The sequence below is a fragment of the Hippichthys cyanospilos genome, chromosome 6 (assembly GCF_059441005.1).
Source record: "Hippichthys cyanospilos isolate Australia breed blue-spotted pipefish chromosome 6, RoL_Hcya_1.0, whole genome shotgun sequence".
NCBI classification, from domain to species: domain Eukaryota; kingdom Metazoa; phylum Chordata; class Actinopteri; order Syngnathiformes; family Syngnathidae; genus Hippichthys; species Hippichthys cyanospilos.
The window spans coordinates 1,437,398-1,460,846 of NC_142374.1; the positions used below are offsets into that span (position 1 = coordinate 1,437,398).

The window sequence follows — 23,449 nt, forward strand, 5'->3', positions numbered from 1 at the left end:
CTCAGCAGAACAAGGGAGTCCCTGGAGTTAGCGCTCTCCAACACATCCTCCAAGGACTCCAAAAAGGGTGGGTACTCTGAACTGCTGTTGGGTTCAAAGGCACAACAGTCAGGACCCTTCACCCCACCCGAAGGTGGAGGGAGGCTACCTTCTCGTCTTAACGGGGTAAACCCCAATGTACAGGCGCTGAGCTGGGGTGCAATAAGAATGCCCACACCTGTTCTGCGCTACTCACTGCAGGCAACTCTGGGGTGGAAGAGAGTCCAACACGTCTCGAGAGGACTGGTACCAGAACCCAAGCTGTGTGTGGAGGTGAGTCCGCCTATAACTAGTCGGAACATCTCGGCCTCACACACCAGCTCAGGCTCCTTCCCTGCCAGAAAGGTGACATTCCATGTCCCAAGAGCTAGCTTCTGTAGCCGGGGATCGGTGCGCCAAGGTCCCTGCCTTTGGCCACAGCCCAGCTCACTTCGCACCGACCCCTATGGCCCCTCTCGCATGTGGTGAGCCCATGGGAATGGGGAGCCCATGGGAAGGGTGACCTATGTCATCCTTTCGGGCTGAGCCCGGCCGGACCCTATGGGTGCAGGCCCACCCACCAGGTGCTCGCCAACAAGCCCCACCTCCAGGCCTGGCTCCAGAGGGCGGCCCCTTTGACCCGTTTCCAGGCAAGGGAAAACCAGATCCATTTAATTTACTCAACATAAAGGGGGTCTATGAGCCGTGTTTAGAATGGAACTTTCCAGACTACTGGATAATGCTAAGTAAATTTATCACCAATCCAGAAGAGGTAGATACTTACACTCCAAACAGAGCTCTGAACATCAAGTACCTAAATAATCCTTGGGATTTATCCACTACTTTATAATTCGGAAGAATAAAACAATGTAAAACAGAAATTATAGCTGTTAAACTTATTGATGTCTGATATCTGAACTTGAAATCAACTAACCGTCCCTGTTTTTTGGAATATGCTCGAGTTCATTAGTTCTCAAACTTTTTCAGTGATGTACCCCCGTGATATATTTTTCCATCCAAGCTCTCCTTAATCAGTACAAAGAATTTGGGGTTAAAAAAAACAAGAAAAAAAGAAAAAAAAGAGAAAAAAAAAGACTTAAAGCATGCGATCAGTGTCTGATTTAGTAAACTAAAACTAGATCTGAAGTAGATCCTCCCCAAACTAATGTGTGTTAGTCCACAAAAAAATAATCAACATAAAGTGTTCTCTTTTGCATCATCGAAGAGATCTGTTATCCAGAACAAATGACTTAATTCTTGATAGATATTTGTCCACAAAAAAATAATCAAAATAAAGTGTCAGACCTGTTCCTAAAAAATTAATAATTATAAATACCATATTTTCAGGCTAAATAATTTCCAAAACATTATTTCGGGTGCAGCCCACATGGCCCGGTACCAGTTGAGCCACGGACCGGTAGTTGGGGACCGCTGCTATATAGTATATGACTTATCTGCAATGTTTTTATATGTTCACTGAAATAATTTCGCAATTAAACAAAGGGCGACAAGAAGGTCTTATCAAACCATTAATTTCAAGTTTGAACTTCTATTTAACTCTACAGTATTCTGTTGGTGTTATGTTGAAAATATCAATTTTTGCATAAATATGTTGGTGCTAAATACACAGGGATGTTGAGTCTGTTAAAAAGAAGTTGTTGCTGTTGGCAGACAATTAAAAAAATTAAATAACTATAAAAATGTTAAAAAAAAACAAAACAAACACACTTCTATACACCATCTTTTTGTGTAAATAACTAATGTTATGACCTGCAGATTATAGTCCGTTGTATCTTATCTGTGTCAAAAAATGTTATTTTCTTTAATTTATTTTTGCTGAATTTTTGCTGCTGCAGTTTATATACAGGTGCGGCTTATAGTCCAGAAAATATGGTAAATATTTGCCCACAAAAAATGTTAAAAAAATAAAAAATAAAAAAAAATCCTCTTCTGGCTTTACTGTAGAGTTTATGTGAAGACATTGATCATATTAATGATTTTTCATAAAAATTAAGGAACAGTTGTTGTAAATAGGTAAATGAAGTGTAATATGTAATACATGTTTAATTGTTTGTAAAATTAATAGAAAATCACCTATGTTCTATCATTTGTTAGCTATTTGCAGAACAGCTCTGTGGGCTACTCGTGTGATCTTTGGAGGCTACCTGGTGCTCGCGGGCACCACGTTGGTGACCCCTGCTGTAATATAATAAAAAATAAATAAATAATTACCTTAATTATGAATACATATTTGTCCACAAAAAAATAATCAACATCAAGTGTCAGACCTGTTGTAAAAAACAAATAATTATAAATATTTGTCCAGAAAAAAATAATAACACTGTCTTCCTTTGTTATTACAGTGGCGCTCTGTTCACAAGAATAAATCATTAAATTAATGTTAATAAATATTTATCCACAAAAAATAATCAATGCAAAGCGTCAGCCTTGATCTGAAAAAAGGAAATAATTATACATATTTGTCCACGTAAAAATGTTAAATTTAAAGTGTCCTCTTTTGACATCATTGGAGTGATAAGTTCACAAAAATAAATCATTAACTACACAGGAAACGACTGGTGGCACGTGACAATAATGGGAGACAATCTGGGTTTTTTAAATAATGAAATGGAATAACCTACTGAACATAAAATTTCTTTTATGAACTTACTGTATATATTCCTGAAACATTTGTTCTATTCCATATTCAATGCAAATGGATTTATTTGTTTGTTTTATTTAAAATCTCGTGTACCGCTTGGAGTTTCTTCAAGTACCCCCAGGGGCACCCGTACACCCATTTGAGATCCACTGGTCGAATTGGCCATTTGTCTCAGTTGACGAGGACATCCTCACTCATCCATTTGATCTTTGTCCTTTTGTTTTACACTGTCTTGTCAAAAGGCCACAGTTTATTCCTGTAGTCAAACTCTTGGTTGGTGGTTAGTCGTCCTTCCTTTTTGGAACACACACTGGATGACCATTTTTGATAATTAACTTCTCTCTCTTGATGAGGGCTGTCTTGACCAGAGTGCAGTCACACTCCTGGTTAGTGAGACCCTCTGACATTGTTAAATTCTTCTGCTTCATCGCATCAGGATTTATGGAGGATGTACATGTTTTTTCTGAATGTGCGCATTGTGAATTACATAATGATAGGACGTGTACTTTTCTCCTTAAATGTATGTTCCACTCTATGTACAGTATCAACCGAAAATCCCAGTCTAATCTTGTCCTATGGAACAAGATGTGCCAAGATTTCTAGCAATTCTTCCTTCTTAGCAACTATTTCTTTTAAAAAGATTCATATAGTTTATCGTCAGTGCGTAGAAACAATGAAATTCTTACTTTGCTGTCCACATGAATAATGTAAAAAAAGAACAATTACCAAGTTAAGACAAAAAAAAACAAGGCATAAACAACGCCTGAGTAGCAGAGCACAAGTCTGAACCATGAATGGGTAGGTTACATATACTACTACTATATACTACAATAGTGTGTAAGTGTGCATGGTAGATAAAATAAAGTGCATGTCTGCATGGTAGGTTAGGTGCAGCTAATTACAAGTGGTGTGCAAAAGAAGGAGCGGCAGAAATTGACAGAAATAAACTGCATGGTCTTGGCATTGTCACAGCTGTGATTGCATCAGTTGTATTGTACTAGTAGTGTCCGCTGAGGAGTCTGATGGCAGGGTATTGAGCACACGTGTCAAACTCAAGGCCTGGAAGCCAGATCCGGCCCACTAGATCATTTTATATGGCCCTGGAAATGCTGATTTGACTTCAAGTTTCTGGCAAAAATATTAAACTTTTGTCTTAAAAATTTGTCTTAATTTGTCTTAATAATTTAATTTGAAATAATTTAAAATAAAATAATTTAAATGAACAAGTAGGAGTATGAACGTTTTTGGGTATATGCATTTGCGGTAAGTGAACATTAGAAGTCAATGTGTCAGCAAATGTCCAAGTTTTATGACATTAGACCAACCGGCTCAACAAACTGAATAGAAACGCAATAATGATGTTATATTATTTTGTGCCACCCAGTGGTGTTAGATGAAAAATGAGTTCGTAGATGACTTCAGTCCAGGACTCTTATCAAATATGTGAAATTAAGAGAAGGTGGGATTATGTGGGTTGAGTTCCAGCAGCTTTTATTGTTAGAGGTGTGTGATTTTGCACTGCCGTCTAGGCCACGGCCATTATTTAAACATTGTCCAATGGCAGACAACATTTAAGCGATATAACTTCAAGGGGCTCAGCAGAGTACGTAAAAACGTTAGAATTGCTATAGTTTTTTGCTGCCACTGGGTGGCGCTCGCACTACAATAAAAAATAGGCTTGTACGTGTGTTTCACATTGGACTCCCATCCCACATAACTGTAAAGTTTTGAAAAGATGCAATTACCTAAGTCCAATTACAGCAACTAGTACTGATTTGGCGAGACATCAGACTTTGAGTTGGCATACAGGCCACGCTCTTTCTTGAAAAGTCATAAAAGTTGAGAAATTTCATGTTCCAATGTCTCAAAGCTTTTCTGACCCTTTTTCAGTTCATTTACTCAAACAGGCATTGAAAAGTACATGAAAGTGTAAAAAAAAAAAAAAAAAATTGTGTAAAAAATGAGATTTCTGTCCGCTACTAGGTGGCGCTGTAAATGATTTGGAAGTTTATCATATAGCTGTATTAAGGGCATGACTTTTAAAGTCCCTGCAAAGTTTCAGATGGTTTGAAGCTGTTACAGCTGAGTTATTAAGGTTTTTGTCACTCTTGGTGAAAGAAATATTAAACAATTTGAAACTCCGCCCCCATCTTATATATCATGGGATCTTCACAATATTTGGAATATGTGTGCCCCTAAGTCTGATCCATGCCAAAGTTGAAGATAATGGGATGAACCTTTTAAGAGAAAAAGGCACTAGTTTGAGACCAGCTAATGTCTAAGAACGGGTTAAAATTGCATATTAAAAAAATTCATTTCTATTTTTATGTACATCCTAGCACATCACTTTTATTGACTTTTTTTGTAAGTCTCACAGTCCTTCATTTGCCTACAAGGTTTCATAGCTGTAGGTCAAACCAAACAGGATTGACTGTAATCTTTCGACTGACATTTTTTGCTGCCGCTAGGTGGCGCTAGCTTTAAATTGGAATTTATGTTCGTCTATGTCTTCAGGAATGGATTTTCATCAAATGTGAATTTGTGAAAAGATCACATCATCTGGGTCAAATTACAGCAGCTTTTACTGGGCCGATAAAGCTTCAGAATGAAAATGGACATAAAAGCCACGCCCATTATCGAAACTTTTTAAAATGTAGTGGAGGTAAGCAGGGTTGTCGAAAAACTTGTCAGACTTAATTTCAGTGATATTACTTCAAAGGGCTCAGCAAAACCCATAAAAACGTTTAAAAAATGCTATATCTGTGGCGCTCGCACTACGACAAAAAATATGTTGATAGGTGTGTTCCGCATTGGAAACCCAATAAATACATGACGTTTTCAAAAGATAAGACCATCTGGGTCCAAATACAGCAACCTTGTTCGTTTTGGCGAGACATAAGACTGACATTTTTGTTTGCCACTTGGTGGCCTTATAAGCAATTGAAGAAATTCTTAAACACATGTGTTAAGGGCTTGAGTCTTCATGTATCTGTGAAGTTTCAGATTTTTCGAAGATTGTACAGCTGAGTTATAAAGGTTTGTGTCACATGTGGCGAAGTAAACATCAAAGGCATAATAGGAAACCCCTCCCCCAACATATTTGATGGCGGATCTTCACAAAAATTTGAAAAATTGTGCCTCCCAGTCAGATAAAACACCACAGCAAATTTGAAGTCGATTGGGGCAAGCGTTTAGGAGAAAAAAGGAGCAGTTCGGGACCTGCAAACGAGCAAAAACTGTCATGGATTTTGGGTTGTGGGTTTATTTTGAGGGGTTCTGTTCCTTTGTTTCCGTATATAGTTCCTGTTCCCGCTCCGGTTGCGTCTTTCTGCGTTTAGTTTTGATGTAGTCCACCTGTCCGTGTTACCCGCCCCTCGTGTCCTCCAATCCGCTCCCTTTGCCTGTTGTCCCTGCCCAGCTGCCGTGTGTTTGTTTGATTAGAGCTGTATGTATTTAAACCTGGTTTTCGTTACAGCCCGCGTCGGAACATTGTCTCTGTCACGTCATGTCATATTGTCTCTATCGTATTGTCTCGTAGTCCCGTCTTGCCCCGAGTCCCTCAGCTCCGTGTTTTCCTGCCAGCCTGTCCATAGTGTTTTGCTTTCTGTTTTGCCAGCCTGCCTGCGCCCTTAGTTCGAGTTTTTTGCCGTCCTGTTTTTCTCGCTTTTGTTCCCGTTCGTTTATAAATAAATGGATTTAATCAACCCCCTGTCCCGACGCTCCCCTGCTTTTGGGTCCTCCTCCTCTGCAACCATGCCGGCCTCCTCAACCGCCGTACTCCCCCGTGACAAAAAACAGGCCAAAAGTGCACATTTAAAAATTCATAACCCTTTTTCTGTACATCTGAGCATATAGCTCGCACTGACTTTTTTGTAGGGCTCGATGTCCGACATAAGGCTACACATTTTTGTAGCTCTAGGTCACAAGTGTCAAACTCAAGGCCCGGGGGCCAGAACCGGCCCGCCACATCATTTTATGTGGCCCGCCATATGCTGATTTTGATTTCAAGTTTCTTGCTAAACTTGCAGATTGTCTTAAAAAATAACCATTTTCTGTTCTCGATCTATCTTTTGAACAGTTTTTATTGTCCTCTGTATTCAAAACTAGGTAAAGATGTAAACCAGCAAAAACGGCGTTTATTAGACACGTGTTTTTCTATTTTTAAGTCCTACATTTTCTGGATTTTAGAGAAATTAAAGGGGTACGTTAAAATTGAAGCTTTTTTAGACAATTTTTAAATTTATTCCGGCCCTCTAACAGACACTATATGTACAATGTGGCCCACTATAAAAATCAGTTTGACGCCCTTGCTCTGGGTCAAACGGGCTGGTTGGGCAAACTCTCATGCAGGGAGGGAGAGGCTATTTTCCACTCATAAGGCCATTTTGGGGCCAATTACAGCCACTTTTTTCGTTTTGGCGAGACATCTGACTTTATTGGTCGTAAAATTTTAAAATCTTAATATTTCATGTCTTAATGGTGTTCTGACCAATTTTCAGTTTTTTTACTAAAACAGACAGAGCACAATACATGAATATTTAAAAAATGACATTTCAAAATATACATATATTTAAAAAATATTTAATTTTTTTTTTTCAAAAGTGTTAAAAGCAAAAGTCTCCATGTGTGTATGAAGTTTTAGATTTTTTTAAGCTTGTACATCAGTTATTAAGGTTTTTGTCCCTCTTGGCGAAGGGAAAATTGAACATATAATTTGAAGCCCCGCCCCTATCAAATATGTCGGCGGATCTGCACCAAATTTTGCCCAGTTGTCCCTCTTTGTTTGATAATGCACAACAGCAAATTTGAAGGCGATTTGGGAAAGAGTTTAGGAGAAACAAGGAGCAGTTTGGGATGTGCAAACGTGCAAAAATGGGCCAAAAATGCACATTTAAAAATTCATAACTCTTTTTCTGTACATCTGAGCACATGGCTCACGCTGACTTTTTCGTAGGTCTCTAGGTCCTACTTTGCCAAAAATTTTCGTAGCTCGAGGTCAATCGGGCCAGGACCGGCTCCACTTTTTCGACCTTAGGTGGCGCTGCAGAGCCATTGTTTTTGCATTGTTTTAGAAAACATTAAATTATCAAAATTTTCACCAGGCCCAACAACTGGGCAAAATTTGGTGACTTTTCGTGCATGTTTAGGCCCTCGAAAAGTTCTGCACAGTAAATAATAATAATAACTACAGCTGCAAGCAGCTATAAAGGGCCCTCGCAGACCTCTGCACGTTGGGGTATGAACAGGTCGGGGTATGAAAAAAGAGTATGAACGATGAAAAATTAGTTGTAGATGACTTCAGTGCAGGACTCTTATCACATATGTAAAATTTAGAGAAGGTGGGACAATGTGGGTTGAGTTACTGCAGCTTTTATTGTTACAGTTGTGTGACTTTCAATGCCGTAAAGGCCACGCCCATTGTTGAAACATCGTACTATTTTGTGGAGGGCATTAGGCGTGGCCAATGGCTTTTCAGACAACATTAAAGGGATATCACTTCAAAAGGTTCAGCACAGTACATAAAAACATTAAGGAATTGCTATATTTTTTGCTGCCACTATGTGGTGCTCGCACTACGATAAAAAATAGGCTTGTAGGTGTGTTTCACATTGGACTCCCATCCCATATATAACGTTTTGAAAATATCAGATCATGTACTGTAGGTCCAACTACAATACTTTTACTGTTTTGGCGAGACATCGGACTTTGAGTTGGCATAGAGGCCACGTCCTCTATTGAAAAGTCATAAACGTTAAGAACCTTCATGTTCCAATGTCTCAAAGCTTTTCTGACCATTTATGAGTTCATTTAGTGAAACAGGCATTGCACAGTTCATAAAAGTGTAAAAAATGAGATTTTTTTTCCGCCACTCGGTGGCGCTGTAAATGATTTGAAAGTTTATCACATAGCTGTATTAGGGCATGACTTTTAAGTCCCTGCAAGGTTTCAGATTGTTTGAAGCTGTTACAGCTGAGTTATTAAGGTTTTTGTCACTCTTGGCGAAGGAAATATTAAACATAATTTGAAGCTCCACCCCCATCTTTTATGTCTTGAGTTCTTCAAGATATTTGGACTATGTGTGCCCCTCAGACGGATAATGATCCATGCCAAAGTTGAAGGTAATAGGGTGAACAGTTTAACAGAAAAAGGCACTAGTTTGAGACCAGCTAATGTCTAAGTACGGGGTAAAACAGCACATTAAAAAAATTCATAATGCTGAATCCATTCCGCGGTTGGGATCATAACGAGAATTCACCGTGTGGGTAGCAATCCAAACCTATGTTAATTAGCTAATGCATGTAAAATCTTAGGTAAAAACATTAAAATTGTATATACACATTATATATATATATATATATATATATATATATATATATATATATATATATATATATATATATATATATATATATATATATATATATATATATATATATATATATATATATATATATATATATATATATATATATATATATGTGTGTGTGTGTGTGTGTGTGCAATTAAATAATATCATAAATAAAAAAAAAATATATATATATATATATATATATATATATATATATATATATATATATATATATATATATATATATATATATATATATATATTAAAGATTTATTAACCTTTTAGTGACGTGACAAGCTTGTTACGACCATATTTCCTTTGAGTGTAGCCTAGGCTAGGATAGCTTAGCCTTCTTCGTATTTCTTGATTATCTCCAGGTTCGTTTCCATATAAATCATCTTCTTCTCTCTTTAACATCACTAGCAATCTTGGGACTCATGGATAACCAATTCAAGTTTGAATTAAACACTAAAATGCAGACCAGAAAATAGCAGACCAGCATCTTCGTGACTGCATCACGCTGACCAATAGTAGACCAGCATTGTCGTGACGTAGGCGGTGACGCATGAATAGAGGTATAAGCGCACACTGACCGCCATGTTGGATGTGTCGCGCACACTGACTGCCAGGCAAAGGAAATGGTGTGAACGGGACAAAAAATGTTGTTGGCCACGTCGTAGGGTGAAAAAAACAGGCAGAGACGTTGTAAGCAGGAGGTCCATCTATAAACTGTAAAGGGACAACATGCACTTCCCACCTTCACGAGAATGATATGCAGCCCAGACAGTCAGTCCAAGCCGCTTCAGTAAACAAAACGTATCTTCAGAATAAGATGGGACGCGCACGCTTAGCTTTATAAAAGGCAAGGAGAAAGCCATTACATAGAGCTTTCTTTGTTCTCGCAATTCTTCTCACCACCTAGCCAGAGCGTGATTAGCTATTGCTTTTGGATTTGCTTGTTCGTTCGTCATAAGTTGTGTTACATTCCCATGCTCTTTTCATGCTTGTCAAAAAAAGGATGACTGAAAATCTTAGACCCTGTATCAAACGCACCAGTTATGTTTGCTAGCTGAGGACATGGGTGGGAAATCTTGCACCACATTTAAAGTGTGCTTCAAGCCACGACCCATCTTGAAGCCAATTGTATACATTTTGAAATTAGAGGCCGCTAAAAACTATTCAAAATTGGTATCGTTACCAAAGAAATACTGTATGTAATAGCTGAAGAAAATATGCAAAATTTGGTTCTTTAGCTGGAAATTTGAAGTCATAATTAGCATTTCACGGGCTGCATAAAATGATGTGGCAGGCCAGATCTGGCCCCCGGGCCTTAAGTTTGACACCTGTGGCATAAGACCTATTGTGTTAACCTTGTAGTTCCCCAAATTTTGACAATTGCACATCTGTTCAACAAGTAAGCAAAATGCCACACAAATGCCTGAATTCATTGTTAAATATTATTATGAAATGTAATCATATAAACCAAGATCTTTGTGATTGACAGTTTTTGTCAAATAATATAAATGTTTATGTCCCTTTTGTTCCACCAATGCTCGAAAGATGGCACACTGGGGGCATCAGGGAGATATGACAGAGTACAGAAAGAGTACGATCAAACGGGAAATGGAGCTGGGCATGGTCATGACAGTCTTCCGACAAAAAGCTGAAAGACTCACTGTTCAACTCATTTTGGAAACACGTCAGGTGGCCTGGACACGCACGGCTGAGAAGACTGATGGTGTCTGTGAGTAATTTCTCATTATATTAAGTTGTAGTACTGCAGTTGTTGTCATATTAATTATTATATAGAGATGATTTTATGTGACTAGTAGTCCTTCGTACACACACATCCATATAATTGTTGGTACCCATACATTAGAGAAAAATAAAACCCCAAAAAGGTCAATTAAGTTACTTGCCATGTTTGCATTTTTTGTACTCATTGTTTTGCAAATAGACATCAGATCAATAAATAATTACAAGTTAGTTTGGAAGACAGAATCTGCAGTTGAGAGAAGTACAGCCCTATATGATATTGAAGAGATCTCACTGCGTTCTAAATTCATAAATACCAGTATTAAAACATGAGAAAAAAAACATGAAAAAAATAAAGATAAACCTTTTGAAGTTTTACAACTTTCTAAGCTTGGTATTAAAATGACTAAATAAGGTTTGACTCAACTAGTATTGGCATATATTTGTTTCAAAGTTGAGCTGCTCTGTAGCCTATTTAAAACTGAAAGAAAACAGTGTTGTGCAACGTACAGTAGCTGATTTAGATTGTTTCTAACCTTAATATGAACTGTCGTTAAAAAAAAAAAATCCCTCTAAAATGCAGAGATCATCGTGAAAACTAAAAAAAGACTGTAAAGAAATATAAAAGATGTGTTTTCATTTATGAAAAAGTAGTGTTTCCATTTGGATTTTTTTCAGCAGAAGGGGATGGCACTCTAGGAGCTTGAGGTGCTTGACGACTGTGACCCCAAACAAGGGTGGCTTTACACATTAGTGTCATGAAAATGAGCATGCACAAGTATATTTCCATACTGAGTAAGATAAATATATGCAGTTTAGGTCTCAAAACTTAAACTATAAATGGATTTGGGTTGGGGGGAAAAAAGGAAAAAGTCTCTTAACCGGCTGTGTCAAACACGATTAAGCTTGGGCTGCATGAAGGAAATTCAATTCCCAAAAGGATGGGACCAATAAAATCACGGCTTGTATTTATAAAACTTTAAAACAACAACTTCAAATTTATTATTCTCTTTTAAATACCATCCAAAATAATACAACATCTCTGTTATTCCTAAAACATTAACATTCCTATTAATCATTAAACATTTCTAGTTTTTTATTTAATGAAAAAAAAATTGCTCATTTTTATACTTTACATTACAAAATCATCTTGCAGGCCAGATTCCATTTGCGGGTTGCACACTTTTTCAGAGAGCTATACCATGACCATATCTTCTAATGCACAGGTGTCAAAGTCAAATGGACAGGGGCCCAAATGAAAAAAGATTACTATGAGCCGAAGGCTGGACTGATCAATTGTTTGTTAAAGTAGTCAAAAAGCCTGCATTTGGGAGTCATGTGACGCAAGCGGTGAAGATGGTTGCCTAGTTCGAGAGCTCTGCAGAACATGCAGTATACTTACTTTTAAAAGGAGCATATGTCTTCGTAATTCGCCTACTTGCGGTACTTTTAAACCCAAGGAGTAAATATCATATCCACATTTGGCCCGAAGATGCCCACCCAACAGAAACTTACGCTCCGTCGTCAAGATGGTGCTAATACTAGCTCGTCCAAGTCTGCTGACTCGACACTTGGTGCTAGCGGCCGCGATTCTAGCTCGCCGATAATGCATGATACTCGAAGCAGCGCATCGGGTCAAATGGCTAAAGACATTGTAAAAATGTATGCACTGCTTAAAGAAATGTCTGAGACGCAGGAGAGGAAACTTAGTGCCATTCAGGCTGCAACGAACGCCGTGGAAGCGAAGTTGCCCGATATGGCCATGTGCTTGGGACAAGTTGAGTCTCGCATTGACTTTTTGGAAGAGGCTAATAAAGTGCTCGAGGCTAATCCTCCGGCTACTCAGGCGGACATCGAGTCCCTGCAAAGGAAGGTGGACGATCTGGAAAATAAAAGTCGCCGGAACAAGCTTCGTTTTGTTGGCTTTCCGGAGGGTTCCGAAGGACCCGACATCCTGGCCTTCACGCGCTCAACAATCCCGGAGTTACTGGACGTCGAGTTTCCTGGGGGCCTGCAGATCGACCGCGCGCACCGGAGCCTGTGGAAGCATAAACCGGACGGCCAGCCCCCGAGAACCATCATCGTTCGGCTTCTACGTTTCCAGGACCGCGAGCGAATTGTCGACGCCGCACGTAAAAAAGGGAAGCTGCACTGGAACGGGCACCACATAATGATCTTCGTGGACTACTCGAAGCTGGTCACTGACAAGCAGGCGGAGTTTTGCCAGTGTAAGGCACTGCTTCATGATAAGAAGATTCCATTTTCCTTGATGTTTCCAGGGTTGCTCGTTGTCAGGGTGACGGTGGCCAAATGTGAGTTCACTGATCCCAAGAAAGCTCTGCATACATTCACGCTTTGCCAAGTTAGTTACAGATTGGTGTAGACCCTGGTGTAGACCCTGTTTATTTTTGCTATAGGTCGGTATCATGACATTATTTGTTCTCGTCGAAAAGCTCTGCCCCTTGTTTGTTTATCATTCTTGTTTTACTTATTAGCACAATTTTGCAGTTAAGGTTGGAGTTGCCCGCTTAATTATTCATTCGTTCGGCTACCCGTTCTTTACATCTTTATTATCGGTTTAGTAACACGACTTCATGTGTTAATCGACATGACTTTGTGTTCTCCACTGAAACCATCGTTATTGTTAAACATTTTTCCAGTTGCAAAATCGTTGTCGTTTTGTTCCGGTGTAAAATTTTGCTCCAGTTTGGAAATTTTACAGTGACTGCATGACTGCTCTCTTTCAGTCTGAAGTACTGGTTGCGTCCATGTGCCTAATTGATTTTGGTTTTGCGTTGGTTGGTGCGCTTTTTGTGCACCTGTGGGGGACTCTAATTTGCTGTCCTCCCACCTGTTGTGTTAATTGTGTGTTGGTGATCACTCAGTTTTTTTCAAGTGCTTATTTTGAATGTCACCCAGTGAAGATCTTAGTTGTTAGTTGCAGCATTTACTTACTTTGCATCCTTATCATACTTTATAATGTCGTCTGACGGTGCGTGCTCACTCAGTTTCATGACTTGGAATGTCAAAGGTCTCAACCATCCGATCAAGAGAAAGAAGGTTCTATCTTTCATTAAATCAAAAAAAAGTTGATATAGCTCTACTTCAGGAAACCCTCTTGGATAGTGCTGAGTCCAAAAAACTTTGCAGGGATTGGGTAGGCCACGCCTTCGCATCACATGGCAATGGCCGAAGCAGGAGTATGTCAATATTAATCCACAGGAACCTGCAGTTCAGGTATATTAAAACAGTCGCAGATGACGCAGGATGCCTTTTGTTGCTCCTGGCTGAGATACAGGGCCAGAAATTCATAATAGCTAATGCATCGCTCCGAATATAGGTGACCCCGCCTTCTTCAGTCATTTGGAGCATCGGATAGCCGATATGGGTTACTTTCCTGTCATGGTGGGTGGAGACTTCAATCAAGTCATGGATAATATTTTAGATCGCAGCACCCCTCCACAACGACCACTTAGGGCCACTACCTTACCACAGGGAATGTGCAATGCTTTGGATCTCGTAGATATATGGCGTCATATTAACCCAACAGCCAGGGACTACACTTTCTATTCTTCTGTTCATAATGTTATGACTAGGATTGACTACTTCTGTATTTCAAAATCATTGGTCTCCTCAGTGACCTCTTGTGAAATTGGCAGCATCCTCCTTTCCGATCATGCCCCAGTTTTCATGCGAGTCGTCCCACCTTACAGCCCTCAGAGATCTCTAAGATGGAGGCTCAACTCTAGCCTTCTCCTTGAGTGAGATTTTGTGGCGTCGTTGAAATCAGAAATTACTTTTTTTGTTGAGGTTAACTGGGCTACAGCTTCTTTGGTGGGTGTGGCATGGGAAGCTCTCAAGGCATTTGTTAGGGGACAAATTATCTGTTATGCTTCTTTTAAAAAAAAAAAAAAAAAAACTCGTATGGCAAAACAGCTTGAATTGGAGAGAAAAATTGCATTAGCTGAGACATCTTTTAAGCAGGATATGAGCACCACCAACCTATCGTCCTTAGTAAAATTGAAGTACGAGTTGAACTCTATTCTGACTCAGAAGGTGGAGTTTTCCCTGTTTCGTCTCCGGCACAAGCAGTTTGAAGAGGGAGACAAAGCGGGCAAAATGTTCGCTAGGTATGTTAAAATCAAAGACTCGCAGAATGTTATTCCAGCAATCAAACTGGATAATGGAACCCTGATGTTTGATCCCGGTGACATCAACAACAGGTTTAGGGAGTTTTATGGGACATTGTACTCATCTGAATGTAGGGCTGAACCCCATGAGATACGGTCCTTTCTGTCCTCCTTCTCCTTGCCAACTCTCTCGAAGGAGCAAATTGATTCGCTCGATGCCTCCTTCACTACAGAGGAGATATCCAAAGTTATAAGGGGTCTTCCAGCCAGCAGAGCGCCGGGTCCCGACGGAATAAGTTGCGAGTTCTATGCGACGTTTATAGAGGAGATCTTTCCCTTGCTCCTCGAGGTGTACAACGAGGCTCTGAATCGTGGGAGTCTTCCTCCCACGCTGTATGACGCCCTAATTACTCTGATTCTAAAAGGCGATAAGGATCCTCTTGATTGTAAGAACTACAGGCCAATAAGTTTGATTAACTGTGACTGTAAGATCCTTCCTAAACTTTTGGCAACTAGACTGAATAATGTGATGTCCAGTCTAATACATCCTGATCAGGCGGGTTTCATCCGATCCCGCAGTGCCATTGACAACGTAAGGCATTTGTTGGGCGTCATCTGGGCTGTCCAAAATGATCCTACTTTTGAAGATCCTGGTCCTGTTGCGGCCCTTTCCTTAGACGCAGAAAAAAGCATTTGACAGGGTAGAGTGGCGTTACCCTTTGGCTACTTTGGAGGCCTATGGATTTGGTAAACAATTTATTTCCTGGATTCAACTTCTATATAATAACCCCAAGGCCTCTGTAATGACAAACCGGCTTATATCACAGCCATTCAACCTCTCTCGGGGCACGCGCCAGGGCTGCCCCTTAAGTCCTCTACTTTTTGCCTTAGTGTTGGAACCTCTAGCAGTCTCCATTCGTAAAGAACCCAAATTTCCTGGACTCAAGATTGCTGAAAGTGTTCATAAGATAATGCTATATGCTGACGATGCCCTAGTGCTGGTTACACAGCCGCAACAGTCCATACCTGCACTCTTACAATTAATCAGTTTTCCCGCGTGTCGGGCTACAAAGTGAACTGGACTAAATCGGAGGCCCTCCCATTGACTCCTCGCTGCCCTGTGGAACTTTTTAGACCTGGTAACTTCAAATGGCCACAGTCGGGCATAAAATATCTTGGGGTTCTGTTTCCTCACTGTTTTTCGGACTTAGTCCCGGTCAATCTTGAACCACTATTGGATTCTTTCAAGGCAGATGTTGAACGGTAGACTCCCTTGCTCTTGTCTCTCTGGGGTAAGGTTAATGTTATTAAAATGATTTGTACCCCTAGGATCAATTACCTTTCCAGACGCTTCCTGTGAGAATTCCGCTTTGTTATTTTCGCCAATTCAACAAGATTTGTAATGAATTTCTATGGAATGGTAAATGTCCCAGGATCAAGTTGCTGCATCTGCAGAAGCGTACTGACCAAGGGGGGCTAGGTGTTCCTAATCTGCTCCTCTACCACTATGCCTTTGGTCTGAGACATCTGCTTCACTGGGCCCTCCCACCTGAAAGAGCACCCCCTTGGCATGCCCTTGAGAGCTTCATCTGCAGCCCGCTTCCCTTGTGGCACTTGACTGTCATGCAACTCCCTGTTGTGTTTAAGACTCATCCCGTGGTGTTTTTTTTTTTGCAACATGTTTGGAAGAGGATTGCATCTATACTCTGTTTTCATCCCAACCTTCACGTATCAGCCCCTATCTGGAATAATCCAAGCTTGTGTATCAACAAGTATCCATTTCACTGGGATTCCTGGGTGCAAAGGGGCATTTTGGTGTTGGGGGACCTGTATGAGGCGGGTGCCCTTAAATCCTTTACCCACTTACGGTCACAGTTTTGCCACAAAACCAATTCTGGAGATTTCTCCAACTTCGCCATTTGCTGGGTCAAGTGTTTCGCTCTTTGACTTCCCCGCCCGTTAACTTGGACTGGCTTTCCCGGTCGTGGCAGGTCTCGGGGAGGGTTGGTAAGGCCTCGCTGTTTTACAGTATGCTCCTTAAGGGCTCGGAGAAGGACCCTCTGGCTTTAAAATCGGTGTGGGAAAAAGACCTCAATATAAACTTTACTGCTCTCGAGTGGGAAAGGATTTTGCGGAATGTTAAAAAGCTGTCGAGGGAGCTGAGAACATGCCTTGTACAATGTAAGCTGCTTAATAGAATTTATTGGACACCCTATAAATTGTATAGAGTCAAAATCTCAATCACCATTATGTTGGAAGTGTGGGCTGGAGGATGTGACACTTGTCCACATGCTCTGGAGCTGTCCAGTGATTCAGGACTTTTGATGTGAAATCAATCAGTTTCTCAGGCAGATCATAAAACATGACATACCCTTTTTGAAAAAGTTGTTTATATTAGGGGATCCATCCCTCTAGACTCACAGGCCAGTTTTACGGCGGAGTGGATACAGACTGCTTTGATGGCGGGTCGCAAAATCATCTTGTCCAATTGGAAATCTTCGTCCGCTCCTCTTATCAGAATATGGCATCAGGCCCTGGGTAATTTGGCGGCATTTGAGGAGCTCTCATTCAAACTCAGTGACAATCGGACTCGGTATCTCCAGAAGTTTGACCACCAGTTTGACTGGGACAATGTAAGGTTGAGACCGGACTTTCACTTTGTATTCTTAACTGGGTGACTCAAATTTACTGGTGACTATTGTCGTGGACATTAGGTTTGCTGTTCAAATGGTTTACTTCATTTTTATTTTCTATATATTTTTTGTGTTTTTTTTTCTTTTAATTATTACTTTACTTATTATTATTATTCTTTTTGTGTGTGTGTGTGTGTGTTTTTTTTTTTTTTTTTTTTTTGGTGATATGTTTACAGAAGGACTCCTACAACTTTTATGGTTCATGTAGCTCCTCTTTCCTTGTACCATGCTTACATACATCTGTACTATTTGTATTTTTTGTTAAAATATGGTAAAATCCAATAAAGTTCAAATCACAAAAAAAAAAGCCTGCATATAGTCTTGTGCATCTAATCGAACCTACTGATATATATTAATATAGGAAGAAGGGTAGGAATAGAGTAGGAAGAATAAAGCAATATTTTCTTATGGCTCTGTCAGTAATCTTCCTTTTCAGCTGGCACAAAAGACAGACTTCCTTTAAACAAAAATCACCATAACATTGGACATTAAAAGAACAAGGCGCCATTATTCAAGTTTTCTTCGGGAAATGGCAAAAATAGGCTAAACTTTCTTCAGCTAAATGAATATCAGCAATTTTCTATCAGTCACTCAAGTGAAATACTTTTAAAACAGAAGTGAAAAATAAATTGGTGATAATTCATTCATATTCAGGGGGACTTTAACATCAGACGGTACATTTTTCACAGGGGTACTTATCACCTACTTGACAAAATCACCTATAACCGATCTGGTGCTTAGGTTGCCCTTGTAGATCCGGGATTGGGGTCATGACACCTCTCCATACAGATAGATCATGTTGTGTAGTTTTGCCATGCACTGGTATTGTCAGAAGTGTCGTGCTCTCTTCCACACTTTTGCCTTTATCACACATTGCTCTTTTAGATTGATGGAGATGCTCAAGAGCGGTTTTTCTGCTCAGGCTCCTGTTTAAAGAGTTGCCTTTGTCTTGGCTAACTGCGTCTGAAACTTGAAGGATAAAGTTTGTGATAAAATCCACAGGGCAGATTTCATGAGCTCTTCTGTTCAAAAATTCAAAGAGATTTTATTGTAGAGACCAGTGCAAGCCTGACACAAATGCTGAATCTAATGTTGCAGTGATTTGAAGTTTCAATGCTTTATTTTTAAAGACAATGCTGAATATCAATTTTTCGGGGGGAAAAAAAACCAACTAAAAATCAACAGCACTATCTGACATGCCAAATAGCTCTTCCCTTTTAAATCCAGGACATCCCCTTTCTGCTTGACAATTGCGCAAACATCCTTGTTACTCTTTCACAGGTAGTCATCTAGGTACCCATCCAATTTGTTGAAATGAAGGACTTCAGAAATGCTTTGCTGAACCCTTCTTTACTTAAGCGACGACTGTGGCGAGATAAGATATTGAATCGGTTGCTTTTCACTGTTCCTCTCCCCACCTGCTCATATACGCATTCCACGCCACTGTTCTCGCATTTTTGCAATGAACGGACAAGTCAAGCTGTCTTTTCCTTTTAATAATGGTTTTAAAATCCACTGGAAAAATGACAGTACAGGCTGAAGCTGGAGGTTTATTCCGCCACTGCTGACCCTCAACGCATATGGGAAGGACTTGAACACATTACGGACGATCAACAGGATCAGTGCAGTCACATTCAAACAAGCCGATTGCCAGATGAGCTGAATAAGTTCTACCCCCGCTTTGATGCTCATCCTGATCAGCAGAGAAGGATGCTGGTCATAGAGTGTGCATGGGACCACCTCTCATGGTGACACCAGCATATGTGCGCCAGGTTTTGAGCAGAACAAACCCGCGGGAAGCAGCCGGTCTATATAAATAATTACAGGCTGTGCACCCAGGTTTTGCCTATCAGAGCTTGATGATGTGTTTGCAGACATCTTTAACCGGTCCCTTGCACAATCCTCTGTCTCCACTTGCTTCAAGTCCGCCACCACAATGCCTGTCCCCAAGCAACACACAGTGACCTGCCTGAATGACTATGGTCCATTGTCATGACTCATATCAAAAAGACTATTCCAGACACCGTGGACCCTCTACAGTCTGCAATTTGTCTGACCTGGTCCACCGATGATGCAGTCAACATCGCCATCCATGCAGCGCTCATGCACATAGAGGGCAAGGACACGTATGTAAGAATGCTCTTCGTTGATTACATCTCAGCATTCAACATCCCTGAAAAACTAACAGATAAACTCCTTTGAATTGGTCTGGGACCCCGCCTCTGCAACTGGGTGCTGAACTTTCTCACAGACGGACCCCAAATAGTCAGAGTCCACAACAGCACATCGAGCATCAGAGCTGTAAGCCCAGGGACACTAGAGCTGTGTGGTATTTTAATCCAGTCCTTTTAAATTCCCTAAACTCTATAGCACCGTTGAGACTTAAAACTCATCCGAACTGGCACACTCTGTTGTTTACGGATGAAACACGCGCATTTAAATTGTTAAATAGTAGAAAACTTAAGCGTAAATGGCGAGCAACCAAACTAGAGGTTTTCCGTCAGGCCTGGTGCGATAGCTTGCTGTAAATATAAAGAGGCTCTTAGGTTAGCTAAAACAAATTACTTTTCCAAAATGATTGGTCTTAATAAATACTACCCCAAATATTTATTTGATATGGTAGCAAAGCTTATGCAAAAGCAGCAGATTAACCATAGTTCGCTCCATTCAGCACACGAGTTCATGCAATTCTTTACTCAGCGGATTCAGCTAATAAGGGATGAAATAAAAAAGGCAGCGCCACTTACCCTCTCGGGTTCTGTGATTGCTGATGCTAGTTTGGACAATCAGGTTCATGAAAGTCTGGTAACCTTGTCCAAGTTTGATTTAGTATCCCTGGAGTGTCTTACACACCTGGTTCATGCAGCAAAGCTGACATCCTGCATGTTCGAACCGCTTTCAGGCAAACTTGTTAGAGACTTATTTCCGATTTTAGGATCATCTGTCTTGAATATTATCAATCTCTCGCTCTACTCTGGCATTGTACCTGAAGCTTTTAAGACGGCCGTCTTTCAACCATTACTTAAGAAACCTCACCTAGATCCTGAAAATCTTTCTAATTATTGACCAGTATCACTTTTTCCGTCTATCGCGAAAATTCTTGAGAAAGTTGTAGCACAACAGCTGAGCGATTTCATGATTGATAACAATAGATTTTAACTCTTTCAGTCAGGATTTATGGCTAATCACTCAACTGAGACAGCCCTTGTAAAAGTGACAAATGATCTTCTCTTAGCCACAGATTCCAACATCTCATCAATATTATTATTGGTTGACCTGAGTGCCGCATTTGACACTAATGATCATCATATTCTTATAGAACATCTTAAATCATGTGTTGGTATCTCAGGATCAGCACTTTCTTGGTTCAGGTCTTACATCCTGGGAAGGACACATTGTGTCTCTTATGGCAATGCGGTCTCTGAATCTTTCTCCGTCTCATATGGTGTCCCGCAGGGGTCAGTACTTGGACCCTTACTGTTTAACAGCTACATGATCCCTCTTGGTGATATTATACGTACACATGCTACTAGTTTTCATTGCTATGGTGAATATACCCAACTATACATGCCTTTAGAAATAACATATCTGTGCAAGTACAGTACACTGGAGGCCTGCCTTGCCAAGATTAAACAATGGATGTCTTCCAATTTTCAGCTTCTTAACCCTCGTAAAACACAGATGTTAATTATTGGCCCTGCTCATCATCAGCACTTGATTAAAAATACCACTCTGAACCTGGATAACTGCACTATTGCCCAAAGTAGTTTTGCAAAAAACCTTGGCGTGATATGTGACTCAACTCTCTCTTTTCGGACACATTAATAATATGACAAGAATGGCGTTTTTTCACCTTCGCAATATTGCTAATATTCGCCCTATTCTGTCTCCTAGCGATGCTGAAACATTTATTCATGCATTTGTTTTGTTGCGCCTTGACTATTGTAATGTTTTGTTTACTGGGCTTCCCATGTCGTGCGTCAAAAGCCTGCAGTCTGTACAAAATGCAGCAGCAAGACTCTTGACAAGGATGAGAAAGTTCGATCATATTACTCCGATACTAGCTGACTTGCATTGGCTTCCAATACACCTGAGTTGTGCTTTTAAGGTGTTGTTAATTACTTATAAAATTTTACATGGTTTAGCTCCTTCCTATCGCGTCGACCTAGCATCACCATATGTTCCGTCCGGACAACCTCGGTCACAAAATGCCAGTTTTTTATCGACCCCACGGGCCAAAAAGAAGTCTGCTGGATCAAGGGCCTTTTCCATTCGCGTGCCAGTACTATGAAATGCCCTACCTATGGAAGTTCGTGCAGCCACCTCAGTAGAAATCTTTAAATCCCAACTAAAAACACATTTATACTTGCAAGCATTTAGTTAATGGACCTGTCTGCAGCTTTATTCCTTGCTTTATGACTTGACCGCTCCCATTTGGCCCTGCGCTGATCGACCATCGCAGGTTAAGAGTTCGACCATCTGCGGTCCACTTGGCTGGACTGTGGGAAGCTGTTAGAATAATTATTGTTAGAATCATTATAGATATAGTGATTATACATTTGCTACAAAATATTAATGCTCGCAATGAAGAAATGCTTTGCTGTGTGAATGAATAAATATATACTGAATGATAATAATGAATAAATAAACTGCTGATGTACTGCTAGGTATGTTGATGGTACGCTGGGAGAATGAGTGCACTGCTTGTGGGAAAAGAACTGTCTCGTCATTGTTTTCTCTCAAGCAGAAGGAAGGCCGCTCAAGCCTGCCAGTAGGAGCATTCCCACAGCTGTGACTCTTATCGATGTTTTGCTATGCATTATCAGAATGTTTCGCTACGTATTTTTTCATACATGCATTAGTTTCTCACCCACATGCTCACACATAGAAGGACAAGTACACAAGGTCCCGGCCATAGACTTGCGTTTTTTCCTGCCCCTTGAGGGCCGGGACCTTCATGTAGTTAGGGATCTCTGTAACAAATAAAAGTAAGGGGAGTCGGAGAGATTGGCAGAGCACAGTAGAATTGTCCTTGGCCGGTTCCTCTTCGCTCCCCTCATGCATGAGTTGGGAAGATTGCCTTGTCTCCTTTTTTGTGTACAATTTCTTACAAATGAACCTGACAGAAGCCCAACGGCTTTGCCTACTGTGAAGACATCATTGCATTATATAGCACAATATGTTTTCTGTAATCTGTATTGTGTATCTGTGTCTGTATCTGTATTTGTCTGTATTTGGTACATGCAGCATCCACTTCAACCTGTTGGCCTGGAAGGGGGCTCCTCCTACCAGTGGTCCTTTCTGAAGGTTTCTGATTTCCTCAAATTGTGGTTTTTGAGTTTTTCCTTACCCTTCTGGGAGGTTTGACAGGGGATGCTGTTGTGTCCCTTAGACCGAAAAAATGTCTCTGTATGACTTCTTTTTTCAAAAGAAGTCTCGACATGACCTCTTTTCACCTGTGAAGCCCTTTGAGACTTTGGTGATTCATGGCTCTACAAATAAAATATGATTGACGATTTATTAGTGCTTCATTATCACTGCCTTTATTGCTCTATTACTGTTTTTTTTTTAATAAATCAATTTCTTTCTTTCCAAATATTTGTCCACAAAAAATAATCAATACAAAGTGTCGGACCTGTTCTCAAAAATAATCATTTATAAATAAATATTTTACCCAGAAAAATATTCAACATAAAATGTCCTCTTTGTGGATCATAATAGATTGTTGGAAGGCAAGCCTTTTGGGGTCCTTCTGCGTGTTTGTCCAATTCCAGGTTCGGTCAATAACTGGACTCCTGAGGCATGAAATATGACAAACACTTCAAAGTTTTTAATGCAAAAT

General features: G+C 40.2%; 1 protein-coding gene across 6 annotated transcripts in view; it reads left to right on the plus strand.

The window, feature by feature from the left end:
* The window catches only part of plcg2 (phospholipase C, gamma 2), a 209,121-nt gene that overhangs the window by 5,328 nt on the left and 180,344 nt on the right, over positions 1-23,449 (plus strand). For all 6 annotated transcript variants that reach the window (XR_015865985.1, XR_015865986.1, XM_088418162.1 and 3 more), the window contains exon 2: positions 10,590-10,773. Coding sequence is in view for 4 of the 6 variants with exons in the window: in XM_088418162.1 (XP_088274288.1) it covers positions 10,590-10,773 (184 nt within the window). In the remaining 2 variants the exon portion in view is untranslated. The remainder of the gene's footprint in view (positions 1-10,589; positions 10,774-23,449) is intronic.